The sequence below is a fragment of the Opisthocomus hoazin genome, chromosome 6 (assembly GCF_030867145.1).
Source record: "Opisthocomus hoazin isolate bOpiHoa1 chromosome 6, bOpiHoa1.hap1, whole genome shotgun sequence".
Taxonomy (NCBI): domain Eukaryota; kingdom Metazoa; phylum Chordata; class Aves; order Opisthocomiformes; family Opisthocomidae; genus Opisthocomus; species Opisthocomus hoazin.
In genome coordinates, this window is record NC_134419.1 from 32,621,999 (window position 1) to 32,642,378 (window position 20,380).

The 20,380-nt window shown below is 53.7% G+C and overlaps 1 protein-coding gene across 1 annotated transcript in view; it reads right to left on the reverse strand.

The window, feature by feature from the left end:
- Nucleotides 1-20,380, reverse strand: part of PAPPA2 (pappalysin 2) — a 94,630-nt gene that overhangs the window by 17,139 nt on the left and 57,111 nt on the right. The window contains exons 16-21 of the mRNA XM_075424102.1: nucleotides 16,847-17,018; nucleotides 14,400-14,577; nucleotides 11,967-12,180; nucleotides 4,430-4,598; nucleotides 3,417-3,549; nucleotides 2,184-2,293 (exon numbers count right to left, since the gene is read on the reverse strand). Coding sequence (XP_075280217.1) covers nucleotides 2,184-2,293; nucleotides 3,417-3,549; nucleotides 4,430-4,598; nucleotides 11,967-12,180; nucleotides 14,400-14,577; nucleotides 16,847-17,018 — 976 coding nt within the window. The remainder of the gene's footprint in view (nucleotides 1-2,183; nucleotides 2,294-3,416; nucleotides 3,550-4,429; nucleotides 4,599-11,966; nucleotides 12,181-14,399; nucleotides 14,578-16,846; nucleotides 17,019-20,380) is intronic.

The following is a 20,380-nucleotide window of genomic DNA, read 5'->3' on the forward strand; positions in this document are numbered from 1 at the left end:
CCCAGTGCCTGCATGAGTTGGCTCACGCTCCAAGAACCAGGTCCTGGGAGGACTCACCTCCCTGGACTTCGCCTGAAGCAGGCACACCAGACTCACGTTCACTCGTGGGCCTGAGGTTATTGCTGGTATTTATGAGGCACGGACTCAGCTGCTGCAGCCAAATGGACACAAGAGCGAGATGGGAAGGGCTCAGTTTCACGGCACTGGAACGCAGCGTCCCGCTCATTCAGTGGGGGTTTGTGGGGAACACTCATGATTACACGGGGGGGAAGAAAAACCCCACCGCACATGCAATTTCCTCCTTGTAAAGCTCAGGCAGACTTTGAAATCCGAGATCCCGTAAAACAATGGCTGGCCTGTGAAGATGTCCTAGGATGCCCTTCATAGCGCAGGATCTGCACAGAGGGGCACGCATGTTTTCTCCTAGGCTCTCACTTGAAACGTGGAGCAGCAGGCAGCCCAGCTCCAGTATCCCAAAGTGGCACGGCAGCTGGGGACTGGGCAGCTTGTCCCACGCAGACCTGCTGCGGGTCTTTCATCTGCTGGGTGGTTGAGGCTGTGGCAGGGTGAGGTCCTGGCCACCCTCAGCCAGGGAAGGCAGACCTGCAGGGAGCCGCTGTCAGATGGGACGGAGTCCTGGGATGGTGGCTGAGCTAGCCAGCTCCCGCTCAGCCCGAAGGATGCTGCATCCCAACCCCACGAGGGTGCTTCGTACATAGCTGTTTGCACCTTGAACGGCATTTTAGCATACTCATAGTATACTCCTATTCCAGGCTGGGAAATAAGGGGCAGAGGGACAAACCCGCTCGGCTGTGGGATGCCACGAATGAGAGCCGAAAGCAAAACGGGACCGTGCCCTCCCCGAGTGGCCTCGCAGCTCCCTACGTGGTTCACCCAGTCCTCTCCATCACCTCGGGAGCACAGGAATGGCAAACGTTTGGAGGCTTGGAGGAGGAAAGCGGGCAGCAGAGGACAGGAGCCGGGGCAGAAAGGAAAAACGAGACAGTCCAGGGAGAGAGAGCTCCTGGCAAGGGGGAGCGCCGCTTAAAATAATGCCTCCCCTACCTCCTCCTCCTCTCTGCAAAATGCCTCCCTTGCACGAGAGCCCGCGGTGGCGGCGAAAGGCAAGCCGAACACCACCGCCTCGACGGGCCAAGCCATCCGATCCCTCAAAGACGAGGACTCCTTCCAAGGCTCGTGCTTAACCATCCCACACGCCCCGGGCATCCTCACTCCCCCGGCAGCGACCCGTCCTGGGTCTGATTCGAGGCGACGTACAGTAGTATCCACAGGCACGATGCTGGGCCTCCTGCGGGTTCCCAGGAGGAGGGGAAAGCATTTGGATGGGAGCGCTGGCTCCTGGGAAGGTTGTTTGCTTTTCTTTGTTCCACCTCTTTCCCTTATGCATCTCGTTTTTATTTTAAGAAATATTACCCCGGCAGAGCTGCTTTTTGGGAAAGTCATGCCGTTCGGATCCAAACTATTTGAGCTATTTGAGCTGTTTCGCCTACAAAATGAGTAAGAGATGGGGAGGAAAAGGCTCCCGTGTTCCAGCAGCAGAGGCATTGGGCCGGACAGCAGGTCCTGGCAGCTGATGGTGCCCTGCCTCCTCCCTGGCAGGGAGATGCCTGCCCAGGGTTGCCTTTCTGCTGCCAGGTAACGGGGGACCCAGGCTCACGCCGTGCCAAGGGTGGCTTTCTGCTCTCCCAGCACGCTGGCTGACAGTAACAGCGGCTGAGCGGGTTTAGGCACGCGGCACATCCTGAAAAATCGGCGGGATTCCTGCATTCAGCTTCATTCACCGCGGTATCCTGCAAGTCCTTGAGAGCTGGCTTGGGAGCTGATGACTTCTGCTGAACTTTGGGATGGGAGGGCAGGAGGCCATGCATCAGTGTCCGCAGGGGAGGGAAGAGGAGGAAGAAGCGGTGGGAGGGAGGAGGACCTCAGCACTAGAACCTGGTCACGGGCAGCAGCAGGTACCTTCAACGGCACACAGCCTGAGCAGCTCCCTGGAGAGGGCCAGCCAGCCCCGAGCTCACTTCTGCTGCTTGTCTCCTCAGGTCTTACCCTTCCTTACCTGAAGCAAAGAGCTTTTTGCTAAAAAACACCAGGTAGAGAGGAGTAGGGCTCCCCTCTACGCTGCCAGTGAACCCCCCTGCGAGAGGAACCCCCTCCGCGCTCACCTGGACTCTGGTGGGCTGCAGACGGTGATCCATGGTCTCAGCGGTGACGTTTTCGGGCAGGATGACGGGGTCGCTGGGAGGTATGATACAGGAGGGTACGCACACAGCACCTGCGGGAGAAGAGACGGCTTGAGGACTTAATCAGGAACCAGACAACGATGTTTTACAGGAGGGCACCAGACCCAAACGTGTAGGCTCCTCACCGAGGGTAGAGGTGGACACAGAGGAGGCCCTTTCCCTCCTGATCTGGGATGGCAATTCCTTCCCCAAATCCTGAATTATGCAAGAGCCGACAGGAGTTGTGGCCAATTCCCTTCTCCCACATGAGAGGAAAATCCAACACGCCCAAAGAGATGGATTCAAGCCCTGACAGCAGGACGTGGGATCCAGCATGAGAAGAAGTTTGGCCTGGATGCTACGGGATGTTTGTTGACATGTTAGGAAGCATCTTTCATAGTTTTTCTACCACACTGAATTCCCACTGCCTTCCTATGACACAGGAAGGAAAAAAGCTGCAAAAAGCACCTTGGAAAACCAGGTGGATCCCAGCCCTCACATCAGGTCTGTCCAAAGCTTAACCGTAGCAGGCCCCTACCCTTAGACTCGCCTCAGCCTGGCCTGATCAGACCTAGATAACTGGCGTGTTTTCTTCGGAGCGGTGTGGGCTTTGCTCGAGAATCCTGTCCAGCAGGATGCCAGATGAGACGCAAGGACCCTGACCGAGCATTGCAGCTTTTTCTGAAAGCACAAAACAACCAAGTCCTGGAGAATGAAATGGATGATGTGGTCCCTTGTCTGGTGAAAGAGCCCTGCTACACGCGTGGCTGTCAGTGCAGCTTTTATCTAGGACCAGCCACATTAACCCTGCAAATGTCAGCGGTGAGAAGAAGTGAAGAGACCTCGAGGGGGTGGAGGGCTAGAGATTAGGAAAGTCGTAGCACAGGGCTGTGTTTGCCCTAGAGACAAGTCTCTGCTGCTTCTGAAGAGAGAGATGCTTATGCTGGAGCCAGCTTTAGCTTTGTGTCTTGCCCGTGAGTACAACCAGGCCACGCACAAGGCTAAAGCCACCCCTGGCTCTATGTTCAGAACAAGGACAGGAGAGAAAACAGAACTTTTTTTCATGGATTTAATGGGGACTGGTACGAGACAAAGAGTCATTGTGACTTTCAGCTCTCAGTGAGGGCTGAGTCAACACAGGGTCTGGTTTTCTGTTTAGCTTTTGTCTGCCCTTACCTATGCCGTGCCCCTCCTCGCACTTGTACTCCACGAAATTCAGCTCCAGGAGCGGCAGGCAGGTACCCCGTAAGCTCTCACACAGTTTGAACTCCTCTGTCCATAAGCCCTCCTTGGTGCAGACGATGGGAACCTGCAAAGCAGAGGGAGAGCAGTCAGCATTACTCCTGGCAGCGGCAGGGCTCACCCTGCCTGGACGGTACAGAGCCCCCCCTCCAGCCCGTGAAATCCAGAGAGAAGTTCTCCAGGACAGCTGGGTGGCAGCCATCTGGTCCAGCCTATGTGTTCTTTGCACTAGTGACCAGAAAGCAGATTGTTTTCCAGCTGCCGCTGGATCCCACCACAGGGAATTGGCTGCGCTTCTTTTGACAAGACCATCATGTTGGATGCCAAACCTGGGTGGAAGAGCCTGACGGGCAGAAGTCTCCATCCCCAGGCAAGCCACTTGGTCAGCAAGGCTGCTGCAGCAAGGTTGCCCGTCATCCCAGGCAGATGCATTTGCAGCGTCTCGCAAAACCTGCTGGAAACCCTCTACTAAGGAGTCTCCTTCTCTGGAGATATTCAAGACCCACCTGGACGTGGTCCTGTGCAGCCTGCTCTGGGTGACCCTGCTTCGGCAGGGGGTTGGACTGGGTGACCCACAGAGGTCTCTTCCAACCCCTAACGTTCTGTGATTCTGTGATACTTTGCTTTCCCACCCTTTTCACGCAAGACAAGCAGGCTTGCGTAGGACCACTGCTTTTGGAAGGGTTACCAAGGAGCAGGAGAACATCTCCAGGCAGGGGTGCGCCCCGCACCACGGCTGGTATCTGCATCGTCATCGTGAGCAGAAGCAAGAAGAGCTGCAGGTCTGCAACACAAGCGCTGTTTGGTGGCAAGCAAACACCCCGGGGATGGCCAGGCTGCCGCAGGGCCCCTCTGCGCAGCAGGGCACGGGCGTCCCAGCTGCTTTTGGGTGCTCTGAAGCACCATGCTTGTCCAACCTCTGCCTCACCCCCCGCCAAGTCACTCACCTGTCGTCCCTGTGGCTCGCAGTTGAGGACGCACTGGCTGTCCAGCTCGAAGCCCTGGGTGCAGTTGTACATGCCCTCGAAGACGGGAGGGGGGGGTTCGCACAGCACGGGGACGCAGCGTCCTTCTTCCCACTGCCCGCTCTCCAGGCACTGGAGCTTCAGGAACTTCCTGAGGAGACACAAATGCCAGGCCGGACTGCAGCCCCCTGAATGGCCCCACCTTAGCCATATAAAGCATCCCACAGAGGCAGAAGCAGCTTAGAGACATCTCTCCTGAAGCACAACCAAGTCCCACGTTTGCGGTTTTCCCATGCCATCCCACCCCCCCACCACGGGCAGGTCACAGAATCTCAGCATGGCAGGGTTGGAAGGGACCTCTGTGGGTCATCTAGTCCAACCCCCCTGCCGAAGCAGGGTCACCCAGAGCAGGCTGCACAGGACCTTGTCCAGGTGGGTCTTGAATATCTCCAGAGAAGGAGACTCCACAACCTCCCTGGGCAGCCTGGGCCAGGGCTCCATCACCCTCAGAGTGAAGAAGTTCTTCCTCATATTCAGCTGGAGCTTCCTCTGCTTCAGTTTGTGCCCATTGCCCCTTGTCCTGTCGCTGGGCACCACTGAAAAGAGTCTGGCCCCGTCCTCCTGACACCCACTCTGCAGATATTTATCGGCATTTCTAAGGTACCCTCTCAGCCTTCTCTTCTCCAGGCTGAACAAGCCCAGCTCCCTCAGCCTTTTCTCATAGGACAGATGCTCCAGTCCCCTCCTCATCCTCGTAGCCCTGCGCTGGACTCTCTCCAGTAGCTCCTCATCTTTCTTGAACTGGGGAGCCCAGCACTGGACACAGTACTCCAGATGGGGCCTCACTAGGGCAGAGCAGAGGGGGAGGAGAACCTCCCTCGCCCTGCTGGCCACACTCCTCTTAATGCACCCCAGGATCCCATTGGCCTTCTTGGCAACCACGGCACACTGCTGGCTCAGGTCCTCCTGAAGGGACAGACCACACTCGGCCAGGACCTTTCCTTCCCCTTGCCGGGCACATCGCACCAATTTAGGACCACTGGACACTTTTTCCTCGCACTCACCATCCCATTGCTCCCCATCTCTCGTGGTGCCCCTAAACCATTCCTCTCTGCCCCACAGCCCCTGCGGGTCCTGGGCTGCTTTGTCCCACGGCCAGTAGCTACATACTTTGCTGGATGGAGTGAGCTTCCACCAGTAAATCCTGCTGGCCTACGCCCAGCTACGCCCAAGGCTCCTCTTTGTACTCCAGCCAGATCTGTCAATCCCACTCTCGCCGAGGGGCTGTCGTACCACGGCAGACCAATACCGTCCTGTCCTGCTAAAACAGCCCAGGCGCAAACTGCTTGCCAAAAAAACAACAAAAAAGAAAGGAAGAAAAAAAAATGCAGGAGCGGAGCCCTCTCGCTTTTCAATCTCCTGTCCTTGGCAACAACAGTGATTTTGCACAGAGGCATCAAAACCCCACACGCCGTGGGGCTGGCTGGGGACTGCTCTCCCAGAAGAGGACACGCCACCGCGACCCCAGCCTTTGACGCACAGGTTTTGACAGGGCTGATGGGTTTTACCTGAGCCCGTGCTGTTTGCTTAGTCCTTAATAAGACTTTTTTTTCCCCCTTCACATCCTTCTTTACCAGACAGCCTATTCCAGGTTCTTGCCCCTGCCCTCTTCCACTGCTGGTGCCAGCAGGCAGGGCTCCAGGCGTCGCATTACGGAGTTTATAGTGCACCACAGGTACATGGAGGGGGGTTTAACTAGGTTAGAGAAACCCCCTGGAGGGAGGCACTAAATTGCTCCTTGTTCTGAGCTGCGGCGGACATTGCGTGGGGCCACATGGCTGGCCCCCCAAAATGGTGCAGGGACCCCATCCGCACCCCACCGCTGGACCTGGGGCAGGAGCTGGTGGCCATCCCAGTTACAGTTCTGTTGAGTGCTTTTGGATGGGAAATTTGAGAGCTTTTTGGAGTTGTTTTGGGTTTTTTTTTAAATATTTGTAGCTCTTTGAGATTCCCCTTCTCCCTTCAGAAGTCAGGGATCTGTTTTTCCTAGAGACTTTATAAGGGGGACAGTGTGTTCCTGCTGTGGTGAATACAGGCTCCAGCCGGTAACCTGGAGGCAGGCAGGGGAGGGGATAGAACGTGGCAGGTCCTCCAGCACAGAGCTGTGCACAATATCTTCCCACCAGACCACACCAGGAGCCCCTGAGCAGCAAGCAGTGCTGCAAAGTCACGTGGAGAGCGGCAACCTTGAATCAACCGAAGGAAACTGCAGCTACACAAGATCTGGGAAGGGTGGTGAGGAGGAGCAATTCTGGATCCCATTGTGGGAAGCTGTGCTTTCAGCCCACCCCTAATTTAACTTTCTTGGTTGCTCACCCTTTGCACTTGGATGATGGTCACTGCCTTTCGAAGGTGGCCCCATCAGACCTTGCCTCCTTCTGTGCCTGTTTGAACGCTTTGCTTTGCCCACCTCCAAAGGCAAGCAAAGGCACATGCCAAGAGGCACTGATCCACGTTGGATGTCCAGGTCCTCAAACAGCGTCTTCCCCTGGCACGCGGGGTGTGATCCAGCTGTACGACTTGCAAGGGGTAAACCATCACTGGGGGTTAAGCTGATGGCGTTACGGCGATAGGACCAAACCAGAGCTGCAAATCCTCACTGCAAGAGAGGTCTCAGGCACCGAGCAAACTCCTTTACAAACCAGGAGCATCCCAGCTACCTGCTGCTCCTCACTCCCCTGCCGACCACCGAGGTCTAACCCATGCAGCCATCGAACGTCCTTTTTGCTCCTCTGACTCGTGGCAGAGGCCCTTTGCTCGGGAGCCGCAGGAAAACCTGGGGAGAGGGGCTGAGCGTGGGGAGGACAAGCTGCAGGAGCTGCAGTTTGCACAGGTGCACGCTGTGGTTTGCAGCCCCATCGTCTTCACTGGGGCTTCCTGTCTTGATGTGGTGCTGGAGTGGCCCCGGCGTGGGGTCGGCACCATCTGTGGCCTCTCCCCAGACCTGCACCTTCCTAGACTTGCAGGGTGAAGCCTCTTTGCTCTGGAGGCTCACCCCACCGCCAGCATCCATGATGGGGAACTTCAAACAGGGGTGGCCTGGGCTGACCCCGCGGTAGAAGGTGGCATGTGGGTCACTGCCGCACGTATGAAGTGAGCAGTTTATATTCAGGAGAAGGGAAGGCATAGGCTTTTTTTAAAAAAAATAGAATAAAAAAACACAACCTCATGGCAGCTTGTAATTTCCAGACCCCCCGACTTCTTCTGATCTGGGTTAGCGGCATTTCTCGAGGATTAACGAGGAAGCCAGGAAAATCAGAGTCAGAGCTTCCCCCTCCAACCGGGCAAGCGGATGCCTAATGGGTAGAGGAGGCAGGGGAGACAGCTGAGGCCAGCCAGGGCTGCGTCTGACGTGAAGGCATGAGAGCTAGTCGGCTCCGGGAGCCGAGCACGCAGGAGCCTGGCCGGGATCCAGCCGTGTACTGGGTCTGCCCTACAGGAACGGCGATAAACGAGCCTAAAGCCTCATCTCCCGTGGCAGGAGAGTGACAGCTTCAGAATAATAGAGGGGAAAGAGGGAGATCTGCCAGTAAACTGAAAGAAAGCAATACCAGCTTGTAGGACCTCCACTGCTGTGTTCCAAACAGCCTGGGCAACCCGGGCTCTAAATCTTCATCAGAGACGTTAGAGGTGGAAGTGACACCAGAGTCTGGCTGACAGCCCGTGTTTTCTTTACCTGGCTGCCCGGGTGTTTGCCTTTTATCTGGAAGGGGCCAGCTGTGGGCAAAAGGAGTGACTGCCCCACACCTTTGCACCCACCACAGATGTACAGTGGCCCGGTGCCCTGCTAAACTCCGAGGCTCCCAGGTTAGGCTGTCTTGCTTTGCCCGCTGAGATCTTTCTGATGCGTTTCCAGCACCCGGTCTGCTAACTCCTTCCAGTCCATTTTCTCCTCCACATTCTCCTGCCTCCTCTCCCTCTTTCATGGTCTCTGTAGCCTTTGAACGGGGAGAGGAGGCAGAGGGGCTGATATCTCCAGGGAAGCTCAGCAGTGGGCTGGGCTGTGCTTCCTCGATCTCTGGTCAAAAGCTGCCTGAAAAGACCTGGGTGCCCAGTTCTTCTTTGCTTCATTCCCTCAAGCTAGCAGAAAGGGCTCAACTACTCACAAAGGTAGCTTGGAGATCCCCAAATCTCTGCTCTCCAAGGAATCACCCTGCACTGGGCAGGTGGAACAACCCATCTGCAGGGTCTGACCTTTTCAGTCCCCAAACTGAGAGCATCTCCCCAGCATTAGGGTGCTCCTCTAAAGCGTGTCCTAGATATTCCTGTTAGAGAGCTGCTTCAGATGGCACTTCATGGTGGAAAAAACAGCAAGGACCACTGCAGGGGTGATGCCCATTTTCTGCGAAGTATCTAACCTCTGAGTTTCAGGCCAGCTCTTTTCAATGCTGCGGCTGTGGACCATGTCAAACACTGCTGCTTGACAATTCATTTTTTTGTGTGATCGGGTGGGTGGGTAGGTGCTGCCATTGGACAGATGCTGCCCAAAAACAGAGACCTCCCATCACAAAGCATGAATGCAAGTTCCGCTTGTCACCGTTATTTTGGTGTTAGATGTGAAATAGCTCAGCAGCTGGAAACCAGGCTGTTGTGTGGGGTCTCCAGGCTGAAAACAGATTTCCTTCAGAAAGAGTCAGAGAAGATTTACCCTTCGTGTCAGCATCATCAGTCAGAAGATCTGCCAGCAGAAAGGCAGCAAATCTCTGGCAGGATCTTGATTACATAATCAACATTTCCTCGAGCTTCCCTTGATGACAAGCAGCGATTTCTGAAGGGCCTTTCCTCACTCAGGTTAATAGATAAAAGCATCTTCTCCAAGACGAAAAATTTCTTTATCCCCTTTCTCTTCCACTTATGCTATGGGAAATGGATTTCAGTTAAGATTGCAGAAGGCTTCTGAGTAACATCCCTCACAGTGAAATTCAAACAAAGAAGCAGAAGTGAGGGAATCATATGAGCATCTGTATCCGAGAGCATCTCGTCTTGGACAGAGACAGCTGGATCCCAGCCACAGCCTAGGCTTGCATAAAGTGGGCACCGTAGCCCTACCATGTGAGGAGCAAAGCCCCAGGGATTGGGTGCCCAGTCCAGCTGTAGCAACCATGATGTTTTACGAGGTGCATGACAGAGGAAAGCACTGCAGAAGGCCGATCAGAAAAAGCAGCCAGTTAGGAGGTGATGCTGAGAGCTGGGCTGGGTTGGGTTCTGGCTCACTCACGTTACACCGTAACGGTCCCTGTCCTTGGGGATCCAGATCCACCCCTGAAGGAAGGTATCTACCAGCAGCCCTTGAAGGAAATGACCAAGCTTCTTATAACAGTGCTGCGAGAAGATGAGCATGTCTTTCACAGAGTAGCAGCATGGGCTGCTCCCTTGACAACCCACAGACACCCAAAGAGGTCTCTACACCCTCCCTGGAGAACAGTCCGAGCCCCACAGATGTTGGCAAGGTTACACTCCTTCCATCATTCCCCTCTAAAAAGGCACAATCACTAGAGCTAGAAGAATGATTTGAAGGGAGCCTGATTGTATTTCCAAGGTTGGCTAGTTAGATGGCACAGGGAGTCTTCAGTGTCAGCTGTGGATCATGCCTGACTCTTGCCCAACATCTAGTTCACATAAAGAGTCTTGCTTTCTTATACCCATCAACACCTGTACAACACTAAATCCTTTAGCAAGGCTCATGCTCACTGTGTTGATAGACAACAGGGAGACAACAGACCAAGAACTGTTTGCCGAACCCAGAAAGACTTCAAAAGACCCCAAATCCTGATGTCCGAGTCATCAGCTGAGACCCTGCTCCCCCAGCAGCACATCAGCAACCTGCGCCCGACAAGTGCTCGCGTCTTCCAGGACTCTCCATCACCTTCACCAGCATCTCGCTTTCTCCAAAACCAGCCTGAACAAAACAAGCAACCTCTCACTCTGGCAGCTCCCATCCTTTGTCTGCCAGGGCTGAAACACCAGAAGGATTTCCAGCCATTGACTCGCCCGCTTGCTGGCTAGTAGCTGCTGCTCACTACCCATGCCAAGTGGTTTGTCCTCTTGCTGAGTGTATGCACAGAGCCCCAGATGAGACCGTACACTGGCATTTACACTTCCAAGGAAAGGATTTTGCTTTCAGTCAGGCCACTCACCTAGCAGCTAATTTGCGTGATAAGAAAGCAATGAATTTTCTGTTTCTGTTCATGGTTTTTTTGGCTTACTGTAACAGGATTGTATTCTGTCATCAAATATGTTAGACAAATTAGTAGTAACGACAACAGCAAATATGAAAATGCTGCGTCAACGTGCATTGCTGTGAAAATGTAAACTGCTTCACATGATTTTCCTTGACTCATGTCACAGGCTGTTCGGACCCATAGGGAAGTTACACACGCACCAGAGGAGCACCAGGAGCTCCCAGAGGACATCCTTCTCGCCAGCAGTTGCTGCAACGTGACTGAGATGGCCGAACTTTGTGAGCTGAGTTGATCTGATTGCACATCCAGTGCCTGAAATGCCACAGGCACGCAGGCTGCTCTGCAGTTCGCGAAGCCATCCATGTGATCGTAGCCATAATTATAATTTGCTCAGCTCCCCTTGGCCCCAGGAACGCTCCTAACACTACGAGAAGCTGTTTACAGAAACCACTTCCTTCATTACGAGGCAAGAAATCTGGCAACTGCTTTCCAGTCCACAACAACCCTACCCCAGAGCAAAGCAGAGATGAAGTCTGCATCCAATTACAACTGGAAGGGGGCATTAAACAATTAGCACATAATTACCTGATTTGGGCTAGCATTGATACCCTGGGGAGGACCCGGCCAGTGCCAGGGTATCTTTAGTGACCATATCCATCGGGGACTTCAGCTGGAGGCACCGCAGACAAAACGTTGCTTTACCCCCCAGCATCTCAATATTGGCTGAGCGCAGGGCCAGTGAATCACCAGGAATTTTTCCCCAAAGCATGGGGAAAAATCTTCTCCGACTGAAATGCCAGTGCTTGAGAAATTTAGCCAAGACTTGCGGGGGGTAAAATGTTAACCCCGACAAAAGGCAGTCACTCATTCTTACAACCCCCAGTGCCTGGATGTATGTTTTATCCCTTTAAGAAAGACAGCAGCTCCAGAAATCTTCCAGCATCTTACTACATCTAATTACCTGAGAGTCCACAAACACTTCTCTACATGCTTAATTTTCAGCAACTGACAAGTACGTTGAGGTGCATGGGAAAATGTGCACACTTTAGGTGAAGGCACTGAACATACAACGTGCATGCAACAGCAGCTTGCATCTTGTTCCCACCTGCTTTCATCTACACCAGGGGAATGCCTCTCGTATCTCAAGAAAACTGTGTGACCAGAGCAAGCTGCTATCAAATCAGCTCTTCCAGACTGCCAGCATACCGTCACCTCTTCTCCCAACGTGACCCAGGGGGAGAAGAGGAAGGAAACGGTGATAACCATCACAGACTTACTTCTTAGGCTTGCCCGCCGTGTTCTCAGCCACGTGGTATCCAGGCTTGCACTTGTAGCGACAGACTGAGCCCACGTCGTGGTTGCCATGCAGGCACCGCGGGACCAGGAGCTTGGCGTTAGCCACCATGGGAGGTGCATCACACTCCAGCTTGCAGTAAGCTTCGGGGAGCGACCAGAGACCGTCCTCCAGGCAAGTCAGCCACTGGTTTGTTCCTGACCCCAAAAGAGAAGCAGTGTGGTGGGGTTACGGCTGACTCGGGAATTGAGTCCTGCTAAGGGAAGCTCAGAGCAACCAGCAAAAGCCCTCTTGCTAGTTAGAGTGGATAGGGAGGCAGCAAATATGAAGACCATGGACTCCATTGCATGGTTGGTGAGGCTGGGGCAGAAATTCCTTGAATGCAGACAGAAGCAGGGAAGGGACAACTTCTAGGGGATGGAGATCTTGGTTCTGCAAATCTCCCCGAACTCTCCCTTAAACTTCCCCTCCCTGGTGATGCCTCAGGATAGCCTTCAGTGGGCTGGAGGCTTTTGTGTATGACAGCTATCTGTTCTCTTTAGCTCAGCCCATCTCCATTCTCCCCAGGTCCTCTTTGCAGCTTGTCCTTACCTTCCCTGACAAGCTGTCACACCCTGCATTACAGGTGTACTGCACCTTGGAAAGTGCCAGCAGAACAGATGTGGGAGCCTTAACTGGTGTGACTGGGAATTCAAACCACCCATTACTAAAGGTTTGGGTGGAGTATTAGAGGCCAACATTGTTGACCATTTAGAGAAAAGGGTGTTTGGTAGGCCCAGCTAACGGTTGGCCAAAACCACACAGCGCTGGGTGCTTGTGGTAAGCATCGAGGACTGCATCACCCATGCGGTGTGGATGATGGATCATTCACTGGGAGCTGCTCAGCAAGGAAAAAAACTGTACTGGAGTGAGTGGGACTCTTCCTACTGAGGGGTTTGGATCAGCAGGTTCCCGGTGCAGACTGCTCCACGCTCCTTTCGAGCATCACTTTCTGGGATCACTGCTCCGCCTGTAGCTGCTCTTGGACCGGGGACAAGACCATGCCTCCGTGCAGTGCCTGTGTTCCAGGCGGGCCGGCACTGCCGAGAATCATCCCCCGCCTCCGAGCGCCGCAGAGCCATGTCATCCTTTCCTTGCCTATTCTTAGCATTTATTAGCCTTGAGAGCCTGCCCGTAAGGATGCGAGCCTTCGGGGAGAACAAGCATCAGGCACGTCCCTGCCTCGACAGCTCAGCCGAGTCGGCTGGACCGCTGCGAGTTTACCCACGTGGCTTGGGCGCCTTGGCCGAGCACCACCAGCCATCATGTCAGCCACTGGAAGTCACCCAGGGAGCTCCACCGAGGGGACGCCCACCCGCCGAGGGAGCCCGTGGCAAACCTCCCGTTGACTTCAGCAGGAGCAAGAGGCGGCCGTGGGTGAGAGATCAGATTAAAGCCCTGCCCTCAGCTGACCCACCCAAGGCAACGGGCATCAGTTCGTGCAGAATTTGAGCTGTCGAGTTGTCATTCACACACTACCCTTTGATCAGTTCACACTGGGGATCAGCCTGCATCCCTCCTGTCATGAAATCAGACCTTAATTCCCTACAGTTTTTGCTCCTTAGATTAGCTTAAAAAAAAAAAAAAGTAAATTATTTTCATACGTTTCAGCTATAAATGTCTCCATAAAATAGGGCGCCCATTAAAATGATTTGTTGTATGTGATTGTTCAGAGCAAAGACGCTGGTGGAAACTCACATAAAGTCCCCATGCTTGAAGCTGTCAAGGCAATTACCCCCGAAATCCCATCCAGCTCAGCCTTGTATAGACAGGAACAGTAGCTCTCTTTCTCTGACTTGGCTTAAAAACATTCCTGCGGCTATTGATGGAGTCGGCAGAATGAAAGCCAGGCCATGGCATGTCTGGGAGACTGCTGTGTGTCTGGGTGGTGAACATCTCCCAGACTGCTCTGCAGCTGTGGGCATCAGTCTCTATGGCTTTATACAGCCCCAGGCCTCCTGAACCACAGGCTTTCCCACAGCCACCAGGCACCGAGCCACTTCTGGCTCTCTGCAGTCCTCTCTGTCCGCACTGCCTGTCTGTACACTTCTTGCCTGCCTAGTCCCCATAATGCTGGAGGCTGTCAGACCTCACCAGCTATCAGGAGAAGACATCCTTACCCCCTGCAGTGGATGGATAAGGGCTGCCAGCCAAGGGATGGGAGTCAGAGGGAATTATCCCCACACTCTGGTGTCCCCGCTCAGGGGGGATGGAAGCCCACCATTTCGGGAGGTGTCTCAAGAACCCACCGGGCTGGGAGAAGAAAGGATAACTGGGAAATCTGAAGTTGCAATGCTCTCTTTGAATAGCTTGGGACAGGCGTGAAAAGGTGACACCAAACAGGGAGATTTGAATCCCTCAACACTCCAGATCGTACCTTGAAGCTTGGCAGGGTGGATGCAGGAGAAGGAGCATCTCTTCAGGTAGGTGGTCCCTTTGGGGCAGGAGAACTCTGCATAGTACACGTGGGACTGGTCAGGGACACCGCAGTCAACAGGGTCACAAGTCACAAATCTGTCCCACCGGCCCGAGCGGCACGTCAGCACCACCTCCTGCTGCAGAGAAAGCAAGGCTCCATCAGACCCCTGCAAGCGAGCTTTAATCTACTGGTTTACCACCACAGCAGAAAGGGCTGACCCAGGTTCCAGAATAAGAACTTTCCTCCGTTTCTCCCCACTCTGGGCACTGAGCCATGAAGCCCCTACCTTTGGGGTGACATTTGGGGTGTCAAAGCAGTGAATGGCCCTTAGGGTAACACGCAAGCCACCCACACAAGAGACCTTCTCGTGCTTGGTCTGTAATTGCTTGCCTCCAGAGCACATTCAGAGGAAAAGGAAAATCCCTTCAAGATACACTACAGCTTCCTGAGCTACAAGTTATTCCCAGCTGTGTGCACAGCAATTTTCTCCCCTTCAAGATCAAGTCTTTCTTCAGCTGCTGACGGGCAGGTCCCCTGTTGTTTTTTCCTAAATGTACCGATTTTCTCACTCCTCATCCCACAGACCCCACTGAAATCAGAGGTTCATATAACCTCATTTACAAATCCTAATTACACAGCCCCTCTTACATGGCTGGAGGATTGCAAGAGAACCTGCTGCCCAGTGGTTCCACCGCTAAACATAATCAACATGCGCACAGACTTCAACAAAACAGAGCATTAGATGATGGTGGGCCATGACCAACCTGGTCTAGTGAAAGATGTCCCTATCCATGTCAGGGAGGGTTGGACTAGATGACCTTTTTAAAGCTCCCTTCCAACCTAAAGTGTAATGGGATTTCCACTCCCGGACTGCTGACCTCAGCCCAGCAGTCTTCAGGCAGGGGCTGCAGACCAGAGAGGTGCCTTTCAACTGTTTGTGGTGTCCCTTTGCTGGCCGAGTACAACCATGCTGCTCATACAGTCCAACTGTCTTCCCAGCCAGCACATTTTGACTGAAGCTGGGCATGGTGGTTCTAAACGACATCGCTAAATTTGAGTCTGGTATTCTTGGGTGCATGGCAGGATCGTGGTAGCTGAACCAGGTGGAGAGGATGCTCAGGGGAGAGCTGCATATATTTTCTCAAAATGCCTCAAGATGAGTATGGTCACACAGCCAAACCAGTAACAACATCACTTGGGGGCTGAAGGCAGGGCACTTGCAGGCTTCCATCTGCTGTGACAGCCAGAAGTTTCCCCATCTTGCTGCCAAACACAGGAAAACTGTCACCCAAGTCAGATATATTTTGTGTGGTTTCATTTCAGAGGGAGCATTTTGGTTTCCCTGAGCATGCCTTGGCCCATGGAGCAGTATGGCTGTATAATTAATAACCTCCCCGGTGATGAGGGACCAAGCGGTGCATCCCCAGCTGCCCCATCGCACTTTCTGGTGCCCACCTCTCCTTTGGCAAACACTGACGGCTGCAGCATGGGAAACCTGCCTGCCTGGCGTCACGAGCACTTGCAGCTCTCCGAGGAGAGGAAAGGTCCACCCTGCTCACGTGGCCTGACTCAGCTCCATCCATCTCCACCCCGTGCAAGTTCATGCTCTCGCTCGGGCTGGTGCGGGGACCAGCTCAGCCCTGAGGACTCCTGTTCCCCCTCCATGAGCAGCCCAAGGATGGGACGCACTGTGCCTGTGACCCTGACAAGGTGACTGCCCAGACCTGAGGCAGCTCAGCTCCCAAGGGCACGTCGGTCCCAGGTCTCCTCGGTCAATGGCTATGAGACCTGCTGGCTTGTGGCTTTTACAAGGCATTCCCTAACCCTCCAGAAAGCAGGACAAACTCTTTCCTGGTGACCTCTGCGCTGCCCCGCTGGCGTGGGCAGCATAATTGCGACACCACACAAAGGAAGAAGGGCTCTCAGCACTGTCAGCTGCCTCTAAATATAGTCGCTCTGCAATGACTTCACTTTTTCCTGAGCCACTAACTTCAGCTTTAAGAGAGAAGATGTCCCAGGGGTGTTTAACCGTGCCAGCAACGCCCATCTGAAGAACAGAAATGTCTATCTCTCCCTCTGCGGGAGGACATCAACCTGGCTTGGGACATCCCCCTGCAGCAACTTTGCACCTGGCAGAGCCATGGTCTGCAGGCAGCGCTGGGCTGGGGCAGCCAGGAGGACCACAGCAAGGCAAAGGGAAGGGTCCCCAGAGCAGGGCCACCAGCTACCAGTACCAGAGCCTCCACTGGGCTGAAGTTTGTTGGAGTAGCAGAGAGGAGGTTGTGGCTGGAGGAACACTGCATCCCGGGGTCACTCCAACCACCTCAGGGTGGTTAAACCTTTCCTAACTAGTACTTGGTCCAATGGGCCATGAGGTCACCCCCACCACCCTGAGGTCCACTCACCTGCATGGAGCCGAGGCTCTTCCCATTGCTGGAGCGGAGGACGAAGCCCTTTTCACAGGCGATGATGCAGGCCATGTGCCTCTGGCCATCAGAGGTGCAGCTGAGGGTGGCAGCGTGACCAAGCAGCGGCCGCGTGCAGCTTCCCAATCCCACACAAGCACCGTGGACACAGCTACAGAGAAGAGGGGAGGGTTGAGCAAACAGGTCCCAGGGCTTCTGCAAGAAGGGGCTCTCTCTGGGTGGCACCTGTGTGGGATGCTCAGCAGGTCACAGATGCCTACAGAGATGCACACCTATCCCTCAGCTCCAGCTTCTTCCAAGCTTGGAGCCTCCTGATGGTGATGCCAGGAGGGTGCTTTTTCCAAGCTCTGCCTTCACTGGACCTTGGCACAACCCCAGCAGACATCCTCTCACAGACCGTTGTGTCCTTCCAAGCTGATGGAAGGAGACATGGCCCAACAACGCTCCTTCCAAACTCCGTGCTGTCTGTCTGGTGGGACTACTCTGGCTCCTGTGCCCCATGGAGTGCAGGCTGCATTGCACAGAGCCTGCACGCTGCCTAGCACCAAAGGGTCCGGTGGTCCTCCATGTAGATAGACCAAAGGAATGACAGGAGGAAGGTGATGGAGAGAGGGCAGACAGATAGCAAATGCAGAAAGGTCGAAGCAGGAAAGTTGATATCAGATGGTGCTATCAAGCAGCACGAGGAGTAAAGCTATAAAAAGCAGTCATTGTAGCACCTTCTCAAGAGCACTGCAGCTTCTCCAGCAGCAAGGTGGTCTCTATCACAGGACAATTTCTCATCTCCGACATGCTCAAATCATACTGGACAGCAGAGAACTTGTTGCAAGAGACCTCCTGAAACTATACTCTGCGGTGCCGTAGGGAGCACGCTGTTAGACTCCTGCCTGATTGCAGCCACTCACACAGGTCCTCCCGTATGTACTCGGCTCATGCATGCATCTCGGAAAAGTGTGCGGGGACAAACAGCGGACAGCAAGAGATCTGCACTTTCCAAAGGCAAGAAAGCCCAGACAGTAACATTGGGTCTTTCTTCTTCCCTGTAACTTCTGAATCCACACCTCAATTTCAGTCAGCCTTAGCACAGAGTAAGACAAGATCTGCAGCAACAGTCAGGAAGAAAAGATGAAGAGGCCTTTTTAAAGCCTGTGCTGATAGAAGGGTGACAGATATTTCAAACCTTGTATTAGATATCAGAGAATCCACAGAGGATTCTCCATCTGCAAGGAAAGGTGTAGCTAGAGAAGGAAGCTCTGCAGATACTAGGGAACCATCCACGACATGTTCTTCAAACTACACACAGCTCCCCCAGACCTGGCAGCAGAGTTGTCTGAGCTTCACGTCCACACAGCCTGTGGCGGAAGGGAGAAGCTGGACATGCTGCAGCTGTCTCCTCCATGCCACTGTGGTCACATTCCCACTCTGTTTTGATAGTCTTCAGCAGCTCTGCTCTTCCCACAGGCTCACACAGCATTTCAAGCCTGTGCGTGTTGACACCAGGCTCTTTGGCGCCGAGACTTGTCCAAGCTCTAGAGACTTAGCTGTGGCCACCAAGGTGAGATGCAGCTAAAAGGAGGAATTATCCTCCCCTGTGCACCACCTCAAGTTACAAGAGGTCCTGGGAAAGCTTACAATGTGTCACCCATCCCCAGGAAATAAACAGCCCCTTCCTCACCACAGCAGCTTCCCACCAAGGACCACCCGTTTGGCACCAATTAATTAAACGTCACAAATACTCCCACAGTGAAGAGTAATGCCGGTCAGGGGCCTGCGGTCTCCATCAGTGAAATACAGCTGGTAGATTAATTATCTGGGGTGGAAGGGGGCCAAGACACAGGGTGGACACAACAGGTCCCACAAGAAAACGCCCTGGTTATCTGGCAATCGGGCTTTATCTTCTACCAAGTGGTACCAGTGCAAAAAACCAACAGCAGAGGTGCTGCAGCTTCAGGTGACAACCAGGGAGAGAAGGTAAGGAGGGAGGTACACCTGACCACCTCTCCCCTCTGCTCCTGGCTTTGCACAGGGCTGTGGAGGTCATCGAACCGAATCACAGCTTTTGTGCCCGGTGTTTCTCCCAGGGGAGGCAGAGGCAGCCTTTGCCTCTTGCGGTCGCTCAACCTCTCCAGCCAAGGATACATGGCTTGGAATGCCACAAATGACACAAGAAAAAAAAACCCAGAAAATCGGTGCTGACACAAACGTTAAGGGAACGCGATGTGCTGTTGACTCTAGACAAGTCCACCGAGCCAAAGACACGGTGGAAACCTGCAGGCCACAGCCCTGAAAGAGCCGGTGGGCACGGGAGGGGACCACAAAGGAGAACAAGAAGAAAAGGGCTGTTTTTTCGATGCAGACCTGTTTATGAAGTGAGAAATGGTTTCAGGGCAGCTGCTGCAAATTCTTTCACTAGCTTATATTTCCATTTGCTTCCTTTTTAAAGAACTTGTTTTATGAGCACAGTGTTTGTCAGGTCATTAGCTTCTGAGGGCATCTGGTACCAATTGTAGCCCTCTCCCCTCCCCTCCCACAGTCACCTTCTCCAGGCAGTTGCTTTGCTCCCAGTGCATGCACACACTCCTGTCCCCCAACTCCACCTCCCCGTGACGGAGCCGCTGTCCTAAACCTCCTTGCGTGTGTGTCTCTGCACACACCACGTGGGAAAGGGGATGAGCTTCTCCTCCTTCCAGCCTTGCTCTTGCTTCCCACTCCCTTCCTCACCAGTCATGGACCTGCAGGGAGCTGCAGCTGGTGTGCAGCATCCCTCCTACCATGGTGCTTGGTGCTACATCAACACACCACCACAAGAAAGTCCTTAACCCTGGGTTGCCTCCGGGCGTGTGGAGGTCATCTAACCGAATCACAGACCACATGTTGGGAAGTGGGGCTGTGAGATGAGTTGTGGGTTCACCAAGTGGCTTAGGCTACGGCTTAGCTGGGTGGCCACACCAGGACCCCAAGACACCTAACTTTATCTGCTCATGAAGTTGTGGTGAGTTATGGAGCATGCACTGATCACAGCACTTGTTCGGAAGCGGTGGTGGCACCTCTGGACACATCCAGCTGGGCCAAGCACTTGGCTGGAACAGGTCTGCTGGCGCTAGCAGAGCGATGGCACGTTGTCTGGGGCAGCCTTGGCAGATGGGACAATGCTGTTATTAAACAACAAGTAACAAAGCACTGATCCTTTTCACATTCACATCCTGGGCACATTCTGGTTTTCCACCAGTTCAGCAACGTAACCGGCAATGCTGATATAAAGTAGACTGAGAGATCAGCAAGTTCGTTGCTGTATTGTTGTATATGCAAAGTGTTATACAGATTAGTTACACATAAGGGATTGATAATTATAGGTCATAATAATGAAATAATTCTTTTCATATACACCACATGTATATGCTCATGCACACATGCTATGCATGTATACAGATATATTTTAGAAATAATTAGCTTTCTCTTTGCCCCAAAAGATGGCTACCTTATTGCCATTTTCTCCATTACTAACAACCCCCC